The sequence below is a fragment of the Gopherus flavomarginatus genome, chromosome 2 (genome assembly GCF_025201925.1).
Source record: "Gopherus flavomarginatus isolate rGopFla2 chromosome 2, rGopFla2.mat.asm, whole genome shotgun sequence".
NCBI classification, from domain to species: Eukaryota; Metazoa; Chordata; order Testudines; family Testudinidae; genus Gopherus; species Gopherus flavomarginatus.
This window is the reverse complement of record NC_066618.1, coordinates 154,285,426-154,309,754: the sequence shown is the minus strand read 5'-3', so window position 1 is coordinate 154,309,754 and position 24,329 is coordinate 154,285,426. Positions and strand designations below refer to the sequence as shown.

Genomic DNA, 24,329 nt, shown 5'->3' with positions numbered 1-24,329 from the left:
ACTTTCCTTCATCACACATTAATTAGGATACCTCAAATCCTTTGAGCAAAAACTGATCCATCAGCTATTTATGACAGAGTCACCTGGGCAAGATGTGAATTGGTGAGAGAGGTGAAATGCTTTGGATGCCATTTCCAATCCCCTGAGCCTACCAGCCCCACCGAGCCTCATTACCATTATTACGATTATTATTCAGTTCTCATTAAGCACTGTACATGATCTCCTCTAGCCAGTCCTTGTAACCTGAGCAAAATCCCACAGTATATTGTATCTTACAGTAGCAAGAAGACCATGTTTGTAGCCACCTGTTCTTGAGCAATTCTCTAGATTTATAAGATATCTACAGACATGTCGTTTGGAGAGTTTAACACCTTTTTATAGAAATTGCACTGAGTGAAATTCACCTTTTTGCAGAGATCCAGTGTAAGGTCTATATGGAATTTCAATCCCATATAAGCATTCCAGTAGTGGCAGTGTGTAGGCCAGGGGTTGGCAACCTTTCAGAAGTGCTGTGCCGAGTCTTCATTTATTCACTCTAATTTAAGGTTGCACGTGCCAGTAATACATTTTAACATTTTTAGAAGGTCACTTTCTATAAGTCTATAATATATAACAAAACTATTGTTGTATGTAAAATAAGGTTTTTAAAACGTTTAAGAATCTTCTTTTAAAATTAAATTAAAATGCAGAGCCCCCTGGACTGGTGGCCAGGACCTGGGCAGTATGAGTGCCACTGAAAATCAGCTTGCGTGCCACAGGTTGCCTACCCCTGATGTAGGCCATGATCTGGTTGTCTGCGTAGGGATGAATTTCATCCACAATGAGCATGGTGGGTTGTTAGAATGCTTTAAACCATTGGCAAGTAGTAACGTCCATCTACTTCTCCAATCACTCAGTAATGTTCCTAGATGTAATGGGAGGAAAGTCAGGGGAAAAGCACCTTTTCTTAGATGGAGATTTGCTACATTTTGGAATATGTAACTAATACTCTTTTGTGCAATAAAATGTTCCCTGATCTTGACCAGTAATAAAAGCAGCACTCACATTAGAAGTCTCTTTGCTTCTGGAAGCAGGAGGCCTTCAGAGAGTGGGATATTGAATGCCTGGCAGCCTTTTATATTTTCATTCAGTTAAAAAATACATGTAGGATAAGTTGTTATGGAAGTTGGTTCACACTTGGAGGAGAATGAAGACTGGGGAATTTGGACTAGTGAGTTTGTGAAGCTCAGATGCCTTTATTCTTCTAAGGGGTCTTTGATTAAAACCTGAAGCCAAAGCACAATATGAATGTTCAAATTTCATCCCCCTTGAATCCAGCCTATATTGTTAGGGGAATACATTGTCTCAAATGGCTAGATTCTGGAAGTTGCAATGTGCTTTCAACTTCAACGTTGAAGTCAAAGGGCCAGATTCCAATTCTGATGCCCTTTTCATATTCAAATAGGGTCTTGATTCAAGGAAGTACGTATGCGCATGATTTAAAGCTACATGCTTGGCTGATAGACATGTGCTGAAGTGCCAGAGCAGTGCCTAGTATCTTGTACCACAAGTAGTCCCATTGAAGTCAGTGAGACCATGTATGGAGTTAAGTACTATTCAGTATGAGTAAGGGGCAGTACAAACTGGTCCTAAGGGACTTGAGGGCATTCAGGGTCTGATTCTGCACCCATCAATGGAAGCTTTTGACTTCAATGAGAGCGGGATCCCGGCCTCAAGGTGTCCAGCACCTTGTAGGATGGCCTCAGCATTACCAAGCCATGACTCTAATACTGTGTGACATTTCCACAACACCTCTCAATCCAAAGGATTTGGTTTCAGAAACTAGTATGAACTAGCCAGCACCACTGAAGGTATGTCTGCACTGCAATCAGATGGGTCCTGCATCTTGGCAGGAGGTTAGACTAGATGACCTTTGCGGTCCCTTTTAACCCCAGGAGTCTATGATTCTACACCCAAGCTAGCTTTTGATCAAATAACAATAGCAGCAGTGTCGCAGCACCGCTTGCTGGCACCACTTCACTTGCTCTCGTTGTTCGAGCTTGCTGCATTTCAAAGCTAGCTCCAGTATGTCTACACCTGCTGCAGTCACACCTCTGCCTGCAGTGTAGACATACCCTCAGGTGCAGCCACCTGTGGGGTGGGGAACAAAAACCACCCAACACACAGGACAGCAGTGAGGGAAGGGGAAACTTTGACCAAGAGCAAAGCTATAAATACTGGCTGTTACAAAAGTTGCCGTGAGGTCTCTACTGTCTACATCAGGAAGACAGAACCCATCCCCAAAATAATAAAAATAGCACACAATTTTGAGGAGCTAGATATTTGAGGCGTTAAGATGAGAAACAATGGGGATGATTTTCACTTTACTGAAAGGGTCAGAATATTGTTGTCCCTTTGGACTGCCTGCTGCAACTTAGAAAAACACAAAATACTGCATGAAAATATCCTGCAGTCTTGTCACAAATGAATAATGATGCCACATAATTATTTTTCAACTAAATTGAGCCTTCTTTGCTCTATGTAGCTCTCCTTAATGCGAGTGGTTGTGCCAAGATGAATTTGGTATGCAGCTGGGTAGAGCTGGAATATTTCATTGTCTAGGACAGACTTATGTGGTCGTATGTGCCAAATATTTATAGATTTATTACATCTTTCATATTCTTGAAGAAGAGTCCAATTCCCACAGTAGGTCCATGATCCTGAGGAGAAGAAATACCTAGGAGCTTTTCAGTTAATCAGTCTGAGGCAGCTCCTTGCACATGTGCCTTTTATTCCTCTGCTCGTTTACACACACAGCGTAACACAGGCAACTTAAAGCAGGCACTTTCCATGCCACCTCCCTCTTCAGTTCAGCTCACCTTCTGAGCTTCCCCTTGCTGCCTGTTGTTTCTACTTATACCCTCCCACATGCATCAGTAGGCCAGAATTACCCCCCAGCTGCTCATAATCCCTCAACAGAAAGTGTTTAATTGCTCGCAGCTGAGTCTGTAGCCATCTTCACTGTGCAGCACTGGCAGTGATCAGGAGGCTGCTGCTAGCAATCTGTCACATGCACAATGCACCAGGTGCTTGGTCCCCTGTTCCCCACCCTGGGTGCTAGTATATCATGTTGCTGTCTAGTGACACCCCTGCCTTCCCGTTGTTTGGGCTTTGGAGGTGACCGTGCTCATGTGATCTGAGGGAGGAATTCCACAACTCTAGGTGTGTGAAAGTGCTGGTGGAATGGAAGGTAATAAGCATGCTCCATCAAATCACGTGGCTGTTGGGAAGGTCCGTGTGGGTCTGCTCTCCCTGCATGTCAGCAGTGGGTTTTGCCTTCCTCTCTTTACTTCCCTGGTTGTTGTCATAAAACATTTTTCGGGAGGGTGGATCCACCAAAAGAGAACATTGCATAGGCTCCTAGTCAGAGGTGGATTAAGGTTTCCTGGGGCCCTGGGCCAGAGCAAGCGGGGGGTCTCTCACCACCACTCCACCCCCATTCTGCCTCTTTCTGTCCCTTCCCCAGGGCCTGCCTCTGTTCCACCCAGGGCCCCCCCCCCCATTATGCCCCTCCCCACTACAGTTCGACAATCCCTTTTTCTCCTTTCTGTGTCCACATTCCCCAGCCTCAGCCCCAAGACTGGAGAAGCTCTGTCCCCACACCACAGCCCCAGCACCAGGTCCGGGTGCTGGGTCTTCCCCCACTGCCCCCTGCGCTTTTGTGGGGGACCAGGGTTGGGGTGCTGGGGCTTCTCCAGCCCTGGCCACCCACCACTTCTGCCAGAGAGCGGGATCAGGGACCACTGGAGGGGGGCTTGTCCTGCCATCCTGCAGCTTCTGCCGGGGTCGGGATCCACTGGGGGGCTTCCCCCGTCCCATGGCTACTGCCGCGGAGCAGAGATGGAGTGTGGGGGCTTCTGCCCGGTGGTGGATTTTTTCCAGGGCCTCCCAGTTGGCTGGGGCCTCTGGGCACAGGCCCCAACATCCCAATGGCTAATCTGCCACTGCTCCTAGTTGAAGGATTCAATAACTGTTCCAGAAATAGTGTTCTTTTGGTAAAGCTAAGTAACAAATACAGCCTTCTGCTTTCTCTCTTACTGCCCTAACCTTTATTTTTCTTTCCCTTTTTCAGTGTATTGAGGAAAGGGGGAATTTAGGCCTCCATCTATAAAAGGCCTAACCTCTAGACAAAGCTATATCCCTTTGATAATCTCCTTAAAGTGGCTGAGAGGTGGAACAATAGGGACATACATTGAAGATATGGAAATCCCAAAGGATCCAGAAAATCAAGGAAACAACAACATGATGCACAAAGACTGAGATAGGTCCCTGTGCTCCTTCTTCAGTCCATGGGGAGAGATAAGTGCCTTAGAATGGGACCCACAAAAGCCAGCACATTAGACAGGGAGCTGCCTAAACTAGCCATGGGGAAATTCTGAAAAGAGGAGCGTATCTTAAGCCCTGACCCTCTCACGGAGCTAGGTCCTTGAGTTCAGGCTGCTGGGAGGCACCAATCTCTGCTAGCAAGCCACAGCTGGGAACCCCTCTCCTGGAATTAGCTGGCTTAGGCACCTACTTTGTTTCTTGTGAGAATGACTTAGAGACCTGCCTCTCTCCACACAAAATGCTTGGGGGAGGAAGTGGTGCCCAGCCCACCTTATAACTTATAGCCCCCTGATAGCAGTCAGCTGGTTAGGTGGGATAGATTTTAGAAAGGCTTTTGATGTAGTCACACATGACATTCTCATACGCAAACTAGAGAAATGTGTTCTAGATGAAATTATTATAAGCTGAGTGCACAACTGGTTGAAAGGCCATACTTTAGTATCAATGGTTTGCTGTCAGACAAGGAGGGGGTGTCAAGTGGATCCCACAGGGGTCAGTTCTGAGTCCAGTACTATTTAATATTTTCATTAATAACTTGCATAATGGAGCAGAGAGTATGCTTATAAAAGTTGTAGATGAAACCGAGCAGGAAGGGGTTGCTACCACTTTGGAAGACAGGATTAGAATACAAAACAAACTTGACCAATTGGAGAATTGAACTGAAAGCAACAAGAAGAAAATCAGTCAAAGACAAGTGCGAAGTACTACACTTAGGCGGGAAAAGTCAAATGCTCAACTACAGAATAATTGGCTAGGTGTTAGTACTAGTGAAAAGTTTCTGCAGGTGACAGTAGATGACAAATTTAATGAGTCAACAATGTGATCTTGTGAAAAAGACTAATATTATTTTAGAGTGCATTAATAGGAGTGTCGTATGTAAGACACAGGAGGAAAGATGTGGCAAATTAGAGAGAGTCCAGAGGAAAGCAACAAAAATGATAAAAGGATTTAAAAAACCTGACCTACGAGGAATGGTTAAAAAACCTGAGCTTGTTTAGTCTTGAGAAAAGAAAGGCTCAGAGGTGGGGGGACAGACCTGATAACAGTCTTCAAATATATTAAAGGCTGTTATAAAGAGGATGGAGATCAATTGTTCTCCTTGTCTGCTGATGGTAGGACAAGAAGTTATGGGCATAATCTGCAGTAAGGGAGATTGAGGTTAGACAGGAGGGAAAATTCAAACTCTAAGGGTGGTTAAGCTTTGGAACAGGCTTCCAAGGGAGGTGGTATAATCCCTGTCATTGGAGGTTTTTAAGGCCAGATTGGACAAACACATGACAGATATGCTGTAGGTTTACTTGGTCTTGCCTCAATGCAGGGGTTTGACTTGATGACTTATCAAGGTCCCTTCCAGCCCGACACTCCTATGATTCGATGACATTCTAATGTGGGCTCCTTCAATCTCTCCTGGTGGTTTAACAGCACTGGAACCTGAATTCCTCTGCTGATTCCAGGACAGCATGGTCTAATGGACTTAAGTACAGGAGTGGAAGTCAGGAACATGTGACATCTCATCCTGGTTCTGCCATTAAAGTATCAGGTGCCCTTGTGCAAATCACTTAAGAACTTGCTAAGGACAACCTGGCCCTTCGTTTACACAGTGATGGACACTCTCATTTAAGAACCTGAATATATCTAACAAGTGGCATTAGATTTTTGAAATGCAAGTCTTAAACCTTTTTCTCAGTGGGCTCTGGAGAGCACTGCCTACTGTTTTAGAGCATGACGTTCCTTTTTGTTTATGACCTGAGTTTGCAATTGTCCCACCAGTGTGCACAGCAGCAGTAATGAACACGCGATGAAATAAAGTGTTTTGAATTTCTAAGCTGGCTGTCAGATTCAACCAGAAGTCTACCTGCTTTGCTTATTTCTTTCTGCTTCAATTCAATGGCAGAAGAATCAATTGAACCTTAGAAGTTCTGTATATCCCATTGCACAATTTCTGGGTTGTAAATAGTGTTGGAAGGTTAATGTATTCCACATGCCTTTAGTGATGCATGATTCTTGAAAGAATAAAGTGAGGACACATTACTATCTGTTTTAGTAATGAATTGTTTTCAAAGCCACAGGGCACAAAACAAACTTATTAGTAGATCATTTGAGCTGTAAGATATGTTGCTTTCAAGCCATCTGGATAGCTAAATGATGTGAAGTGTTTTGAAGATTCTAATGTTCACTTTACTTTCCTTTTCTGTGGTTTTATTTTCTAGCAAATAATATGAATAAAACCTTAGTATTTCATTTATATCGGGGTGGCCAAACCACAGCTCACAAGCCATATGCATCTCTTTTAGAGTTAGTGTGGCTCGCAGAACCTTCTAAACCTCCCCATTCTCCACCTACCATACTGGGAGTGGGGAGCTCAGGACCTCTGCCTTGCAGCGGGGTGGTGGGGTAGGGCCTTCTGCCCAGTGGAGAGAGGGTTCTCAAGGCTTCAGGCCCATGGGGCACATCTGCTGTGGCTTGGGATTTCAGTAGGATCAAGGCCAAGCCCCAGCAGCCACCTCCTGTGGAGCTTTCAGAGTAGCAGCCTTGTTAGTCTGTATCCGCAAAAAGAACAGGAGTACTTGTTGAAGCCCCGAGTCCCAGGATAAGAACACCCATACTGGATCAGACGAAAGGTCCATCTAGCCCAGTATCCTGTCTTCCAACAGTGGCCAATGCCAGGTGCCTCAGAGAAAATGAACAGAACAGGTAATCATCAAGTGATCTATCCCCTGTTGCCCATTCCCAGCTTCTGGCAAAGTATCTCGTGCAGGTGTGCCCCTGTTCTCCAACTTCTGAAGATTGTCGTATGTGGCTTGGAGAGTCAGTAAGTTTGGCCACCCCTGATTTATATAATGCCTTTCAAACAGAAGAATCTCTAATAATAATATGTCTAAGGTTGGGCATTTGATGGATCTAACAATAATTGGTCAATTGACTGGCCATATACTGTTGAAAGGTGGTCAAATATTTTCAAGCACTAATTTATTTGAACTATTACCACAGAAACAATTCAGTAATAAAACCTCAGGGCACTCTTACTGGAATATTTGACAGTATTTGACTGCCAGCTGACATTTGACCGGTCAGTTGACCAGCTTGCCACCTCTAACTTTTCACTCTGTAGCACCTCTCTAAGGATGATGATAACATACTGTTCAAGTGCCAGCAACGTGCTCCTTGGTATAAAAACAGGAAACACGGGGATGGCCCCTGCCCCAAAGAGCTTCCACTGTAAGATAGACATAAAATAGACAGGATGCTCGGCGAAGCCCTGAGGATGGAACAACTGGGACTCTTAAAACAATTATTGTACTTTTAATGATCAAAGGGTGTGCCTGCCACTGTGAAGTTGATCCTGGTCTCTGTTATACAGCCTCCCAGCTCCCTTACTATTGTAACCAATGAATAAGGGAAGATCCCTGCAGGTACTGGACGATTGCTGCTTACTCTAAGCCATTGCGTAGAAGCCTTTGTTGTTACAGCTTTAGATTGGATAGGGTCAAGTACTAGCAACTTCCATACCCGCAATGTGCATTGCATGAGAAGCTCTTTCATATGTGTTGAGTGTCCCACAAACAGATCCCATCACTGGGCAAGTCATTCTAACGATCAGTTTTAATAAAAGATGTGGCATAGCGTGCTATTCATAAAATAACACAACAGCAGTGGATGGCTGAAACTAGACCCGACAAAGAGCATGCTGTAGGGAACAATCCTGAACTGTTCGGGGAATGCACTATGTGCCCTAATTGGTCATAGCCTTCTCTTATTTCAGTGACTGATAGAACAACTGTAAAGTAAAACTAGACATCTATAGGCTCCATAAGTATTAGTGTTCCATGGGAAGTGCAAAATTGTTGGTGAGTCTCAGAGGCCAAGTTAACTTCAAACATAATTTTCGGATCACCTGCACGGACCATTAGCATGAATGGAAGAGCTTCCCTTCTTTTTCCAAAGACAAATGAATAAATCAAATGTTGTTAATGTTTATCTGTTCACTGGAGACCAATGATTTGATTAGTTATTTCGCCATAGTCAATTTGCTGTTAAGTCTGTCTGCAAATTGTGTAGCCTCTTGTTGGCAAACTCATTTTCCATTCTACTTAATGGCAAAACTGTTGTGTAATTTAAAATGCATTACACCCAGGCCTACTTATCCCCATTTGTCTCTTCCTTTTAACATTCTCAGTTTCCAGACAATTTCACAGATTGATTAGGATTCAAATAAATCATTAGTATAATTTTTCAGCTCGAAAAACAATATGCCACAATAATGTGTTAGACTCGAATTAATAAATGTGGCAGATGCAGTTTGGTTACTTCCTGATTTACACTTCAGTGTCCTTTAAGCAATGTTAGAAAAAAACATGTTTGCTAATAGCATTTGCAAAATGATAGGGAAAGCCCTGCAGATGTCAAATTAGATTATCTTAAACCATAGGATTATATAGCTTTAATCTTACACAAAGCTCCTACACCATGGCATGAAGTTAATTGCTTGGGAGAATAAAGTCCATGTAACTTAGTAACATATTCCTCTTAATGCATCACCCCAGCTGGTAGGTGTGCTCTTTCTGCACTGTATCTCAGTGCAGTTTTGGTCATTCAGAACTTAAAAAACAATTAATCACCTACAGAGGCCTATATAGAGGGCAAGTCAACCCCTTCCTCCCACCACAAACATTGGAAAAGTTCAATTCAATTCAAAACATTGTGTTCCTGTCTGCCCACTAGACTCATTGCCCTGTCTGTTCCCATCACATGACTCTAATAGCTGCACAGTAGTATATCATGGGAGTGACCTACTCTTGGGTAATAGCATTGGGTAAACAGCAAAAGGTCTCACGGGACTGCCCTCGCTCCTTTGTTTCAAACATCCAAGCGCATGAGCATGTGGCAGCAGGGTCTGCACAGCAGCTTAGGGCTGGTCTACTGGTTATACTGCAAGTGTGATTTTCAAACATAAATAGCCAAACAATGCATTCGAATTCTATATTGGAATTTTCAGTTGGCACTTGATTGTGTCAGTGCCTGTTTAATGTGCTTTGAGCATCTAACTATGGATCCCAATGTCCTTAAGGCACTTGTATTTCCAAATTGAGCCCATCTGGCTCAAAACAATGAATCACAGGCAAAGGCTGCCTAGCCTTCTAAGAGAAGGCTTCACTGCTTACAGAGCACTTCTTAGTCTCTTCTGTTTCACAGCAAGATGTTTCAGATTGAATTGTTTCTAGTCAGGAGAATGGATCTGGAAGAACTAAAAGAAACACGAGGTTCCAGAGCAAAAGATAATGAACAAGGTGTGTCTGCTGTGGTTAGGTTTCCAATTTTGCAAACCCAAGAGTTTGGACAATGTTCAGATTAGCATCTCAACTTTAGACTGCTTGTCCAAACCAAGCCAGAGCATCTGAGCTATGCCCACCAGTCATCATTATTGTTCATCATGGTCCGTCATTCCACTGTACTTGGATTCATAATACCATATTCAGCTCACATGTCAGTGGGCCTTCTCTACTGAAGTCAATGCGGTTGTGCCTGTGGGCACAGAGATTGAAATTGGCCCAAAACTTTTGTCTTCCAAGGAAGCTGCCATCCTCTGAAATCTGAGTAATTGAGGGGTTAATACCAAATAAGCCACATACCGGATTTTGCTGGAACGCCTGATGTTCCAAATGAGCCAAGGAAACCTCTGATTATTACTGTTGTTATCGTCTGTTCTGTAAATAGTGTCTTGTACCTGTTTTTACCCTACTAAATTATCTCCCTAGTATTTTGTCATAATCACCACTGTTGTGCTGTTTATAAGAAAATGTCAGGTGAACGCAAAGTGATATTTAAATCTTGTGCTAATGAAATAGATTTTTTAGACTGAAATGCTTTATGATTTTGTTTCTCTCCATGGCAGCATATAAATAACACACTGAACCACCTCTTCTGGCATGATAAAGTTTTTAGCAAAAAATCGAATAATTTGCCACTCTTCCCATAATGTGCACTGTGGCTGTACAATACTGTGATTTCAGACCTAACTGTAATCTGGTTAGCAAGGTACTAGTGTTATAATTAATGAGATAAAGCCATTTAAGAGTGTGATATAAATGAGGCCATTATTCTAGCTGAGAATTTAATGGGAACTTGGTTTTTGTAATTTTGTATTAGGCGGTTTGCATTATTTCTTCATTTGTTGTGTGGTGGTGACCAGAGAAACTGAGCTGATAGCTGAAAGGTTAAGGGTCTTGCTTGGAGCAGAGGGATGGCCCAGTGATTAGGGCTCTAGTCTGGGACTTGGGAGACCAGGGGTCAAGCGTTTGCCCTACTGAATATTTTGTGTGTTATGCTGAGCCCATCATTTATTCTCTTGCCTGTAGAGAGAGCAGTTCTACTACCCCCAATCTCAGAGGGGTGCATGAGAATAAATATGTAAAAGATTGGGCAGTAACGGGGGCCATATAAGTACCTAAAACAGATCAACTCTGAGTATCAAGGCTGGGCCTTAAACCTGAAAGAATGGAGAAATTAGTGCCTCAGAAGAACTGAGCACCCAAACATCACACCACAGTTAACAGGACCTGAAAATCAGGCTACAGCTAACTCAGGAGGTTGCTAACTAAGGGATGCAAATCCAGTTCTGATCTACATCACTCATTCATATCCATCCCAGATCAGCAGCAAAGACAAGCCTATATGATGGCTTTTGTTTGATCCACATGAAATGGTTGGTGCCTCAGTTCCATTTCTAATAAATGGGACTTGTCCCCCTGCTGGCAACCTCAGCAAGGAGGCCAAAGACTGAATAGACCATTGAAACGGAACCTTTTTTCTAGAGCCAGAATAACAAAAATTAGCAGGCTGTTGTGGAGGAACGTATACTGCCACTGCTTGTGCTGTTAATCAAGAGAGAACTTCACTCTTCAGAGACCCCAGTTCAGTAATTTGCATTCATCCAAGAATCTCAAAGAAGTCCTTTTCATGCGTTAACCATGTATTTCTGCTAACACTCCTGCCTGTCCTCTCTGTACAGATGGGCAAACGGAGGCAGAGAATGGGGGAATGACTTGTCCTAGGTCACCCGGCAGGATAATATCTATGCCAGGATTAGAACCAGGGAGCTTCTGGTTCCTTTTATGGGCATAGTCCGCTCAAAGCCAAGTTAGTCAAACCTCATACTTCAGGGCATGATCTGATACCATTCAGGGGTTAAGGGGAGATTTGTTCTCCTGTACATAGTGCCACACAATTGACTAGATGCATTATATTGTATTGGCTTTTTGCCTTTCTCTGCAGTATTTAATATTGGACTTTGCTGAAGGCAAGATCCCAGACCTCACGATCTGAGCCAGTTTGGTGAATTTATTCACTCAAATGGACAATAACATTGACTCAAGTAATGCTGATATTTTTGCTTTGATGGCTTTGTTTGGATGCATAAATAATGAAAATGAAAAATTACTGCACCTTCTTATCTACATTTGGAGAAGCCACAAGAGATTGTCTGGCTTAAATTCTTATAGTTGAAATGTCACAGGTTCCTTGGGTATGTTACATCTCCTCTCTTGGACCTATAAGAGCCTAACTGTCTGATGCTATCATTGCTATGCCCAGGCTGCAAGCCTGTGTATGTCATGTAAACCAAGGAGGCATTTAGGACTGTCACAGCAGATAAGGGGAATAAGTCTTCTGAGTGACTGAGGGAGAAATTGGAAAAGGCCAAAAGAGATGTTCACCAAACTAAATCAAATTCTTGTTCCTTTTAATGCACCTTCACCTACCGAAGCAGTAATAATGTTATATAGCACTGAAGGATCCCAGCGTGTGTTAGATACTGTGTATATCAGGCTCATTTACCTACCACTGAAATGCAGCCAACTTTACAATCTTACACGTTTGCTGCTATGCACAAATAGCTTTACAACATAGCACAATTTAAGAGCAGTTTCTCCACCTGGAACTTCATGGGAAATTCAAGGAGGCAAAATGGAATGAGCCCTACTGGAATTTGACCAGAACACGAGGGTTAACACACCACCTCTTGCAAAAAAAAAAAAAAAAAGTGTCAGGGGGGATAACTTCCAGAGCATGTTTAAAAGACTGCCCTTGTAGCAGCACAGCAGTGCTGGGACATTCATTACAGACTTAGAGCTGAATAGTACCATCTACATCTCTTCCTGCAGCATCTTCATTTTCCCTGGACATCTCCCATCCAAGTTCTGATTAGGCTCAGTCCTGCCTAGCATGAGACCTGAGGATTTATTAACATGGCCAGGTTTAAAAGACCTTTAAAATAAAAAGTTCTTGTATTTAAGGAACTGCATAAATTGTTGATATCACTATATCTAATCCCTTTCAATGAATGTTTCTTGCAGGTACTTGGCCTGGTTATGGCCAGGTTATATTGGCGAAAGCTTGATGACATATACTGCAGATGGGACACTGTTGATTTCAAGGCACTTGAGGTGATAGACTTCAAAACAGTGGACTTAACAGGTGCTGGCTGGTGCTTGTGTTTTCCCAGAGAAGGAGGCTACATTCCCGTCAATGTCACAGATGATGATGATGATGAAGAGGTTATTGGTCAAAGTAAAGTGTGAAGAGGTACCAGTATCCTCATCATGGCAGTTCAGAGCACAGCGCACCTGAAGATACAGACTAGAGAATGTGTGATGGACCTTAAGTAGGGAAATAACTAGATATCACACCCAATCGTGCTTCATCCTCAAATTCATGGGATATCTTAGCAAGAATTCTAAAATAACTTAATATGGATACATGAATAAGAATCAACACACCCTGAAGACACACGAAAGCTCCATAGTTTACATGCACTGTCTTGGCAACCCCAAGTATTTGTATATATCTCCTTTTTACAAAATAAATGTAACTTTTTTTTTAATCTTGCTTGTTTCTGATGTGTATTTTTAGCTTCCAGAAACTGTGGAATTAGTAGAAAACACTGCAGTTAGCTATGGAGGTTTGAGTTTTAATATCCTGAGTTATCACAAAGAAAAGAAGGCCAGTCTGCAAAGAGAATGTTATTATAATTATCATCTCTTGCAAAGATGTGTTCTGAATGGCCTGTTCTTACCTGCACAATGTTTAATATTATTATCGCTATACAATTCTTCATTTCAGCTGTCTCTCTTGACTGCATAAGGGTCAAATCTTGTGCCCTTCTCCAGAGCGGTGAGAAGCTATGGCCCGTGGAACTGATGTGGTTCTGCTCCTGGAAGAGATCAGGGGCCAGGAGGTTGTTTGGCTCTTTTGGAACTTCAGGCCAAGCTCTGTATCACCCGAGGACCGCAGTACTCTGCTCATGAGAGGTCGTGTTGGATACTCTAGTAGGTGTCTTCCTTCTGAGCCATAATGAACCAGCATCCTCCAGCATATTGCTGCCATCATGAATAGTTTTCAGATGAGCCCTGAAAGTGATCATGACCATTTTTGGTTATCAAGGTTCCCATAGCACTTTTTGAAAGTGGGTATATATCATAGATAGGTAGTGATCACTTCAATACCCACATTAGATAATTACATTCTCTTTCCTTACATTCTCCTTGTATTTCCAGTGGGACGTGTTAGTCTTGTCACTTACCGTCCTTAGCAGTTGTGTTGCTGTGGTCAGTTACATAGCTGCTGCATTTCAGTGAAGGGTGAGGGGTCCCCCATCTACCTGTATATAAAATATCTTTGGCATCAGTCAGGATGGAAGGCACTATCTAAAAGTAAAGAGTTCGCTTTTATGGTCTCTTGGGTAACTGGAACACAGACCCACTTGCCCAGAGGTTCTTCTGTAGCCTACTTCGTTGGAGGATGCCAATAGCTGTCTTGAAAAGGAATTGACTTTTCCAGGAATACGAGTCAGAATGGGGAGCCAAATTTTGGGTTATTGCTGCAAGTATATGTGCTTCTGCTTAGCTGGGAGAGATTCCTGGGGCAATGGCAATATGTAGGGCTCTGAACCCCTCCTGAACATCACTGGTGAACAATTGCTTTAATTCTTATCCTCAGGAAAACAAAAACACCTGCTTCAATGTCCGTGCTTGATCTTATTGCAATGTGATAGCAGCTGGTTTTCATATTCATAGATTCCCAGGCCAGAAGGGACCATTGTGATTGTCTCGTCTGACCACCTAAATAACACAAGCTGTAAGACTTCCCTGTATTAATTCGAGCTGCAAATCCAATAGCTGTGCTTGAATAAGAAAAATATCCAAACTGGATTTTCAAATTTCCAGTGTTGGAGAATCCACCGCAACCCGTGTTAGGTTGATCTGATCGTAAATCATTCTTTTTGTTTAAAAATTTGTTCTTTGTTTCTATTCTGAATTTGTTCAGCTTCAAATGTGATGAAATTATCCATCTTGAAACTGACTAATAGTTTCTGCCATTTTTAAATGTATAATTTAGATTGTCGCAGAGTATAGGTCCAGATGGCTCAGCAGTTAGGGGGCTGGAAATGGGATGTGGAGCCTTTCATCTTCAAGATGCTTGTTCACCTCTGTTCCCTGGTTTTTTGCTAAATGACATGCTGGAATTTGACACCTATCTGACAGCCTGTGCTCAGAGTAGGTGGCCATTTTTGTAGCTGCAGAGGAAAGCTTCAAAATAAATCAAGTAGAATGTAACACAACGAGTAGGTGCATTATGGAAGGTTTTTCTCCATGCTGAAGTACCCTTTGCTGGCCACTGCAGCAGGTGGGATACCAGACCCGATTTACCCAGTATGTGATCAAGTATGGTAATCCCATGTTTCGAATCAGCTGCAGACAGGAACTCAAGGTAGCCAGGTTATTAGGCATGTTCCCTTTTAAGGTAATGGTAAAACTGCGGGGGCCTGACTTATCAGAGGTGCTGAGTATCCATTACCTCCATTGACTTCAGTGGGACTTGTCAGGTGCACTTTAGAAAACCAAGCCACTTACTGTCTGCAGTTACAGCAAGACTGAGTCCGTTGTAGCTTTCCTAAGAACTTCCAAAGCCGCCTTCCAGGTTTTAGCCCCTACCCCACTCCACAAAAGATTTTCTTTTAAAAATTCCTTTAGTTTAACCTAAATATCCTCCTTCTATTTTAGTTACCCTGTTTGAGATTTGAAATTTTTTTTTGCCCTCCTGTGAAGGTATCTGCCTTGTTCAGCTTCTTGACAGGTCCCCTGCCTGCTCTGTGCCTTCCCCTACCAAGCTGTCACATCAGGAAGCAGTCATCCACAAGACTGTTTCTTTACATTTTTTTTTAAACTCTGGCTTCTGAGCCTTATGATGTATAATGCATTCAGCAGGGAAACATAAATCATTTAGCATGTAATTCACCTCTTACTTGATTTATTTATTTTAAGAAACTGTTTCAATGTGTAAGTGTCAAGGTTTCAGAGTAGTCTGTTAAAAAACAAAACCAACCTGGAGGGCAAAAGTACAATAAGAGAGGAGGAGATGGATACAATTTAAACCTTTGTCCTAGAGAAAGTAGTATTGGCCCAGACTGCCTGGACCATTCACGCTTCTGCCACTAACTTCTCTTCAAAAGTCCTGATCTGGTAGGATGCAACTTCGGTCTGGGATTCTTATCTTCTTTTGGCATGCTAACAATTATACTACACAGGCCTGATCCAGTACCCACTGCAGTCAATTGAAAGACTGGATCTGGCCCCAGGAGGCTTAAACTTCTACCTGCCCTGTCGGAAGGAAGAGTCTTTCTTTCACAAGAACTCAATGCTATTCGTGGAAATTCAATCTATAGGGCAGGAAGAATTTTGCATCTCCAGGACCGTGCGGCCGTCATTCTGGGCAAGTCTGGTTGGTTTTTCTCTCAGCTGTGAGGAGTCTGACCTCCAGTTTGGATGTTCCTTGCCCCTAGTGAAAAAAATGATCCTACCTGTAGAGGGGCTTGGTCCTCTGAGGACACTGACTCCACTTCCAGATTCAGGGCAGATATTAAATTGCTTTGACACCACAGGCCACTTGCTACGAGCATGAGAGGCATACTTTACTTGCATGAAAACGTAATTTAAAAAAAAATAAATTCTTAACTGTAATATCTTTCTTTTAACCATGTATGAAGGATGAGATACATAAAAGCATCTGCTTGGTGCATATCTCCAGCAATGAAAGCCAAGCCATCCTACAACCCAGTTAGTGAGGGAGATCAGACCAAGACCCCAGGTTTTCAGAAAAGCTCACCATGGTTAGGTGCACACTAAGTGCAGAACGGCTCTATTGTTTAAGTTGAGCACTTTGGAATCTTTAGTCTCCTGAAAAGCACAGGTGTGGATAATCAGTAGTTGGGCATGGGGCAGTGTTTAATACTCCAGGGAGCACAGTTGGCTCCCTCATTCATTTTGGACACCCTTGCACCGAAGATTTCTTTAGGATTGTGGAGACGATTGCAGAGCACAAGTATTATTACTATTAGGAATTATTAACCAGTATCAGGATTGTGGTTTAACTAATGCAGTAATTAGAGAGCAGGGTATGACATTCTGTACCTCAGGGGAGCACCCCGTAACCCCCATATTCCTCATTTATATATATTTGTGATCTTGCATATAAAGCAGGGCATGTGAGGTATCAGGGGAATGGTTATGATCTACTGGAAGTCATTTCTCTATCCATATATGTATATCATTAATGCATATAAAGTTATGAGAATTGTGTAGTATGGTTGTCACTAAAACATGCTGTAAATTGGGGAATCAGCCGGATATTAGCTCCCCAGAGGCAACAGCAAGGAAAGTAACCAGTGCCCAGGCAGGGTGTCAAACCACCATCAACAGCCATTGTCCAGCAAGGGAGCTACAATTCAATGACTCACCTGCACGAGGCCACACCAGGGGAATTGCTTAACCTTGCCTGGAGACTCAGCAATGCCCCTCAGACATGCCTGGACTAGTGTGTTCCCCAAGCACATGAGACTAAGGGTATAAAACAGAACAGAGCAGGTCCATGCCTCACCTTTCTCCTTCCCCCACCCATGCTGCAAGCAACAAGGACACTGAGAAGACTTAAGATGAGGGGACTGGCCCAGATTTCACCCTTAACATCTGTGTACTATGAACTGCAGTATCCAGTGGGGTGAGAAAAACTGCTTAATCTAGATGTTACCCAGTCTAATAGGGTTGAGAGTTTAGACTGTGTGCTTATATTTTATTTCTTTTGGTAACTAACTACGACTTTTTGCCTAACACTTATAGTCACTTAAAATCTATCTGTTGTAATCAATACATTTGTTTTACTGTTTTCTTTACCAGTGAGTTTGTACGAAATGTGGGGCAAATTTGCTCAGGTTTTGCAAAAGCTGTTGTCTGTCCGCTTTCCATTGATGAAGTGGTGAAGCAATTAATAAATTTGCACTGCTCATCTGGAGTAGTGCAAGATGGTATGTTCCTGAGATACAGTGTTGGGAGCTGGGCGGGATTTGTTTCTGGTGCCTTCCTCTGTGTGATTCATGAGTGTCTCTGGGAGCCTTCATGCAATCTAGCTGGGTGTGGGGCTCCACATGCTGTTACACTGCGTGATCACAGCACCTGGAGAGGTTTGCTGCTTGTCACTAGCAAAGCACTGTGAGAGGCAGCCCAGGCTGGAGAGAGTTAAGGAGGCACAATGGTCTCACAGTTACAGGCTGCACCCGGGATCCTGTCACACAGGGTTTCAGCAGAACTGTGCAGATGCGCAGAGATAGAGATGAAGCTCTTTGCTATCATGGAGTGGAACCTGGAGTCACAGGGCGCTGTGACAGCCACAATATGTATTTACCTACCAAGGTTGGCAAATAAATCACAGTTAACTTATTCTGCAGGCTTCATCTCTTTTTGTGTTTGTGGCTTGTCCATGGACAGAGAAGCATCTTCTCATTCAAAAATATCTAACCAGTAATTCATCATAATTTGTTTGCATCTCAAACATGATAGTCAAAATTTCATCGGCCATATAGGTCATGTGGTATTACCTCTATTTCCTGAATGGTTGAGCGCAACTCTTCTACACTGGGTCTACACTGCAAGTGAAGGTCTGATTGTGGTGCAGTAGACATACCTCTATTAGCTTTCATATGGCTAGCCTGGGTAACAATAGTAATGTAGACACGGTGGCATGGGCTAGCAACCCAAGAACTTACCCAGGCACCTACTCTGGTTGCTAGCCTGTGCAGAAACCTGTGCTGCCACGTCTACACTACTATGGCTATAAATGCTAGTTAGTATCAATCTACATCACACCTTCCCTTGCAGTGTAGACATATCCTAAGAAGCAGACCTCCAGTGAGAATTCTCAAGGTGAAATCAAACTCATTGGAAAAATTCAAACTCTGTTTTGGAAAATGCCATGCATAATTCATCCAGCTATTCTGACTCAGGGCTGAACACTGCTGTGTCACCATTACTTTGGCATGTTTCTCTGATGAATGGCAAACATTTCTTTAATATTCCTAAGCAAAAGAAGCAGCTCAATAACTACAGAGGTATAACTTGTCAAAGTTAGAATCAGGACTCACAATTTGCCAGACCACTCTGTTTTATTAGCGCGGCGCTCCGCCAATAACACCCAGATAATGTGAGTGGCCGTGCAAGACCCAAACAGTCTTATTTATACAGATAAAAGAGCGGGAATTAGACAAAGGGACAAAGAAAGCAAAACAGTAAAATTCACCAGGGGCACAGCATGCATATCCTATTTCCTTACTAACTCTTATCGATCTAAGGCTAATACTTCACCAATTGCCCTTAAACGGTGCAACTGTTCTATGTTAATGTCTGTATTCCTGACACCTGGGGGCTTGGCTACACTGGAGAGTTGCAGCGCTGGTGGTGGGTTTACAGCGCTGCAACTTAGTAACTGTCCACATCTGCAAGGCACATACAGCACTGCAACTACCTGGCTGCAGCGCTGGCTGTACACCTGGTTTGCTTGGGGTGTAACGATTGCAACGCTGGTGATGCAGCGCTGCTCATCAAGTGTGGCCACCAAAAGCGCTGTTATTGGCCTCCAGGGTATTAGGAGGTATCCCAGAATGCCTGCTCACAACAAACCAGAAGAATGGCTGAACTCCGAGCTCCTCTGAGCTCCTTATCTAAAAAACAAACACAGCTCCTGTTTGCTGGAGCGAGCGGAGGCAGGCAGGGGAATTGCTTTGGAAGGTTCACAGCTGTTTACTTGAAGAGAGAAGTCACACGGCAGAGGGAGGGGGGAGTCCGTGTTGAGCAGCTGCTTATGTGGTCTGAAGGCTATTTAGGAGTGCATAATTTGTATTTAGTGAAAAAGAGAGGGGTGGGGGAAGGGCTCAAAACTTTTAAATTGATTGCAGGTTGGTGATGTGTATGTTCCAGTCCTGAGAACTTGCAAGGCAGGGAGCTGACAGATCCAAAAATCCACTCTCTCTCTCTCCCCCACGCTCCCCCTCACTCCCCTCTTTTGAAAAGCACGTTGCAGCCACTTGAACGCTGGGATAGCTGCCCACAATGCACCAATCCCAACAGCGTTGCAAATGCTGCGAATGTGGCCACACTGCAGCGCTGGTAGCTGTCAGTGTGGCCACACTGCAGCGCTTTCCCTACACAGCTGTACGAAGACAGCTGTAACTTCCAGCGCTGTACAACTGTAAGTGTAGCCATACCCTAAATTGCAGCATTCCAACAGTTTTGCTTAAAGGTACAGACAGCATTTCTTTAATCCTTTCTATTTTCACAATATAATTCATTCTACTTTCACAATCCCTCCTTTTGGTCAAGCGCACGCCATGACCAACAATTACTGGGTTCCACAAATTAACCGTTCCTTATCTTTTTGTTCATCAGTGATATTCAAAATCATCATATTAGCACTCTGTTTTGGGGCAGTCACCTGAGTGACACAATTCTGGATGCAACAGGAGATTAACTGAAAGCATACAAAAATCATTAAGATTCCAAACAGGATAGTTAGGGCTCCCTGAAACAATCAGTTTCCTATGCCAGAGAAATTGAACAGGTTACTTAGCCACTTCCATAAAGAACTTGGCTCTTCATGGGGAAGATATGCGATTTGTTTTAAGTGGCTAGCGCGATCTATTACCTCATTGGTATTGTCAGGTATAAACACACAACATTCTTTTCCAATGAGAGCACAGATCCCTCCTTTGGCTGCCAGCACTATGTCTAATGCCTGACGGTTCTGGAGGGCCACCTGTCGGATCACCCGTTTCTTTGGCCAGGGTTTTTAAACTTTCTCTGGTTTCATTTGCCATTATTTCCATTACTGCTTGTAACCTTAGGAGCCTTTTTGCCTGGTGTATTACTCCCCCAAGAGGGATAAAGGAACTGCCAATAGCCTCTGCTCAGGTGTCATTACTGTTGTGGGGGGAGGGATAGCTCAGTGGTTTGAGCATTGGCCTGCTAAACCCCAGGTTGTAAGTTCAATCCTGAGGGGGCCAGTTAGGGATCTGGGGCAAAAATCTGCCTGGGGGCTGGACTAGATGACCTCCTAAGGTCCCTTCCAACCCTGATATTCTATTTAAAAAAAAAAAAAACCTGCTGGACCCAAGCTAAAGAGATCTATTCTATATTGTGTTAAATGGACAAGGTCCTCCAGTGAGGTCTGGGGAATTGAGTGGGTAGCCAGGACAGGAACACCAGTTTGAGAGTGGGCTGGGATGTGGTTGCAGACCTAGCATTTAGAAATATTAAGGTTCTGAGCTATCCACACTTGCTGCTGGATAAAAGAATTGTCATTGTGGACTCCCCAGACCTTAAAACACCAACAGCCGAGGAACAGGCACCACCAGAGGTGCATGTTGGAGGCAGGGCCCTTCTGGTTCTGATAACCTCAACTGAGGGAACCGCAGTCATGGTTTTATATCCACCAGGCAGCAGGTGCTAGGCTCACTAGTGCTTCTTCCTGAGACTTGCTTTATGTAGTCGTCTGCTTCCAGCAACCCTTATGAGAGCATAGATTGTAAGATATTGCAGGCTGTTTCTCTACGTCTTCTTCTGGAGTCACAATTGACTCTGCGTGGTCCTGAGGTGGTGATTGGTTCACTGGGGGTGGTGCATTCTTACACTGCGAAGCATGTATCCACTTTGAGATGCCAGACAGTTTAACAGCTGTCCAGGTAGTAAGCAGTGCCTGGTGATTCTTTGATGTTCTTTAAGTCTCTTTAGTACTTCTTCCTTGACTCTGACTATAACAATGGCCTTCACACCTTATCTTTTCCTGATGCTTACATTCCTCATTCACACAAACAGATTGAGAATACAAACAGTAGTATTTTATATCGAGCAAAAAGAAAGGCATTGCAAATTAAACCTTGCTAAGTTTTACAATTGATAACCAAGACAATTTACATTGAGACCCAGGCCTTTAATGTTTCTCTAATTTACTTAACATAGACACAATAGAGAATCCTGTCTCTTACTAACTAAATCTTAAAACGAAAAGTTAAGAGAGGGCCCAATTTGTAATGCATATGGGAAAACAGAATCTTATAGTCCCAGGAGGTCGTTTCTTTCTGCTATTTAAAAACATTGCTAGCAGGATGAAATCAAATTATACTTTAATTCTTATGGGACATTATAAAATCCTGCTCCTACATATCCCCCTTTTGACACTAAGATTATTAATCGTCAGTGTCACTTCTTATTTAGTCCACGTAATAGAAAATTCTGGGAGGTGATTTGAGCCTGTGGCTTTAGCTTTGCACACATTTGTTTTATCCACCAGCACATTTTAAACATTTCAATTAAACACATACAATTTAAAACCAAAAACACAATTAGGAGTAGTAACATTAGTATGCCAGTAGTTGTGGGAGACCATCCAGAAAATATGTTATACCAATGTTAAGCTGTTAAGTTTTTCTGTAGTGGCAATTCTTAACATGTCCCCATTTGTGTGTATAATATGAATGGTCCGGTTTTCCACATTTGGTTTTTTGTTTGTTTTTTTAAGAAACTATGTTACCTTTTTATCTTTTAACAGATGATTGGTAACTGTTTGCCATTCAGTGCCAAGCTTGACAGAGAACTCAGCTAAATCAGTGCTTACAGTAAGCTGAGACTCTTTTGTTGTTGGTGTTCTTGTTGTGGCAAATAGTAAATGTGATTATTGGTAAACACAGTACTTACATTACATTTACATTTGTCTTCTGGTGGGTTGCTAACACTTTTTAAACACTTTTCCCCAAGAATTAACACATACACATAGCCCATTATACAGTACTTTGGATTACACTGGTCTGCAATTTTTGAGAAGTCCTCTGCTTCAGAGATAAAATGTGATATTTATTATGTATTTTGATGTGCTGAATTCAAATATGACAATTAAAACAACTGATTGGCTACTGTTTCTAAGATATTTAAGTTTTTACATTTTATGTCTGTGTATATTGTGTAGATAGTAGAGTTTTAATCATAAATTGTAAACCTAGGTCTTTTCATGTGTTTATGGTTGCTTTACATGATAATATTTCACCTGTCCTGTTTATGTAACACTTTAAAAATCAGCAAAAGGGTTATATAAATAAAATTTATTATGAAACAAAAGGCAAAAAACTATTCTGTATATAGTTTAGCCCTATTCAGTGTCTACTTGGCGCTTCTTGGCTTGTCTCTTGTATTCATTAAATGGAACATCTCTTGTCACTGTCCAGCATAGTCTGCAAGCATTGATGGGCTCCATTTGCCCTGATAGCCTGCCAGGAGATTCCACTGCTGTAGTCTGGAGCCCAACAGCTCTGCCTTACTCTTGGGTAGTTCCAAATCCCTGACAAGGTCATTCAGTTCACCTTGTGTTATGAGAGGTGGTTCAGAGGAGGAGGATGGGAGAAAATGTGGGTCCTGTGACATTGATGGTTCAGGACCAGAAGTTTCATCCTCTTCCTCTTCCTCTTCCTCGTCTGACTCAAGTGAGAATGATTCTGGTGCATCAGGAACCGGCAGTCCTTCTCCGTGGGGTACTGGGCGTATAGCTGATGGAATGTTTGGATAATGCACAGTCCACTTTTTCTTCTTTGACACACCTTTCCCAACTGGAGGCACCATGCAGAAGTAACAATTGCTGGTATGATCTGTTGGCTCCCTCCAAATCATTGGCACTGCAAAAGGCAGAGATTTCCTTTTCCTGTTCAACCACTGGCGAAGATTTGTTGCACAAGTGTTGCAGCATATGTGTGGGGCCCACCTCTTGTCCTGATCTCCAATTTTGCAGCCAAAATAAAGGGGATAGGCTTTCTTAACCATAGTGGTTATACTGCGCTTTTGTGATGCAAAAGTCACTTCACCACAAACATAGCAGAAGTTATCTGCCCTGTTCACACAAGTACGAGGCATCTCTGCTCACTTTGGCTAAACAGAAATGTGTCCCTTTGCAAAATTAAACACTGGCAAATAAGAGAGCACGACACTGTATGATTTCTAGAACTGATATAGGGCAATTTGTTCAGCAGAGTGATGTAAGCTTCGTTCTTTGGGTGCTTGCTCATATCCATTCCAGTAGGTGTGCGCGCGCCGCGTGCACATTCGTTGGAGACTTTTACCCTAGCAACACTCGGTGGGCCGGCAGGGCGCCCCCTGGAGTGGCGCCGCCATGGCGTCGGTTATATACCCCTGCCGGCCCGCCGCTCCTCAGTTCCTTCTTACCGCCCGTGTCGGTCGTTGGAACTGTGGAGCGCAGCTTGCTGTTCTCCACCTCCCTAGCGATTCACTCGTCTTTTTCTTATATTGTATATAATTCGATTAATTGTAGTTAGTTAGTGTTATTTAGTAGTTGAGTTTGTGTATTGTAGATAGTTCGACGGGATTGGGGGTTAGCCCCTTCCCCGACCCCAGTACCGGGCCCATGCCCGGCTCACCGGGCTTCAAACTGTGCGCGGTCTGTCGTCAGCCGATGCCCACTGGTGACCCGCACGAAGCCTGCCTTAAGTGCTTGGGCGAGGCCCATTTGACAGATAAGTGCCGGATCTGTAAGGCTTTTAAGCGCCGAACTAAAAAAGAGCGGGACGTTCGCCTCAAGCAGTTGCT

The 24,329-nt window shown here is 43.2% G+C and overlaps 2 protein-coding genes across 3 annotated transcripts in view; both read left to right on the top strand.

Annotated features, from left to right (window-relative positions):
- LOC127044928 (tetraspanin-15-like) overlaps positions 1-13,182 on the top strand; it is a 210,828-nt gene extending 197,646 nt beyond the window's left edge. For both annotated transcript variants that reach the window (XM_050940242.1, XM_050940241.1), the window contains one exon: positions 12,717-13,182. In XM_050940242.1, coding sequence (XP_050796199.1) covers positions 12,717-12,941 — 225 coding nt within the window. In that variant the 3' untranslated portion in view covers positions 12,942-13,182. The remainder of the gene's footprint in view (positions 1-12,716) is intronic.
- A 436-nt stretch (positions 13,183-13,618) lies between these two features.
- The window catches only part of SLC4A5 (solute carrier family 4 member 5), a 172,147-nt gene continuing 161,436 nt past the window's right edge, over positions 13,619-24,329 (top strand). The window contains exon 1 of the mRNA XM_050939747.1: positions 13,619-13,688. The gene's annotated coding sequence lies outside the window, so the exon portion shown is untranslated. The remainder of the gene's footprint in view (positions 13,689-24,329) is intronic.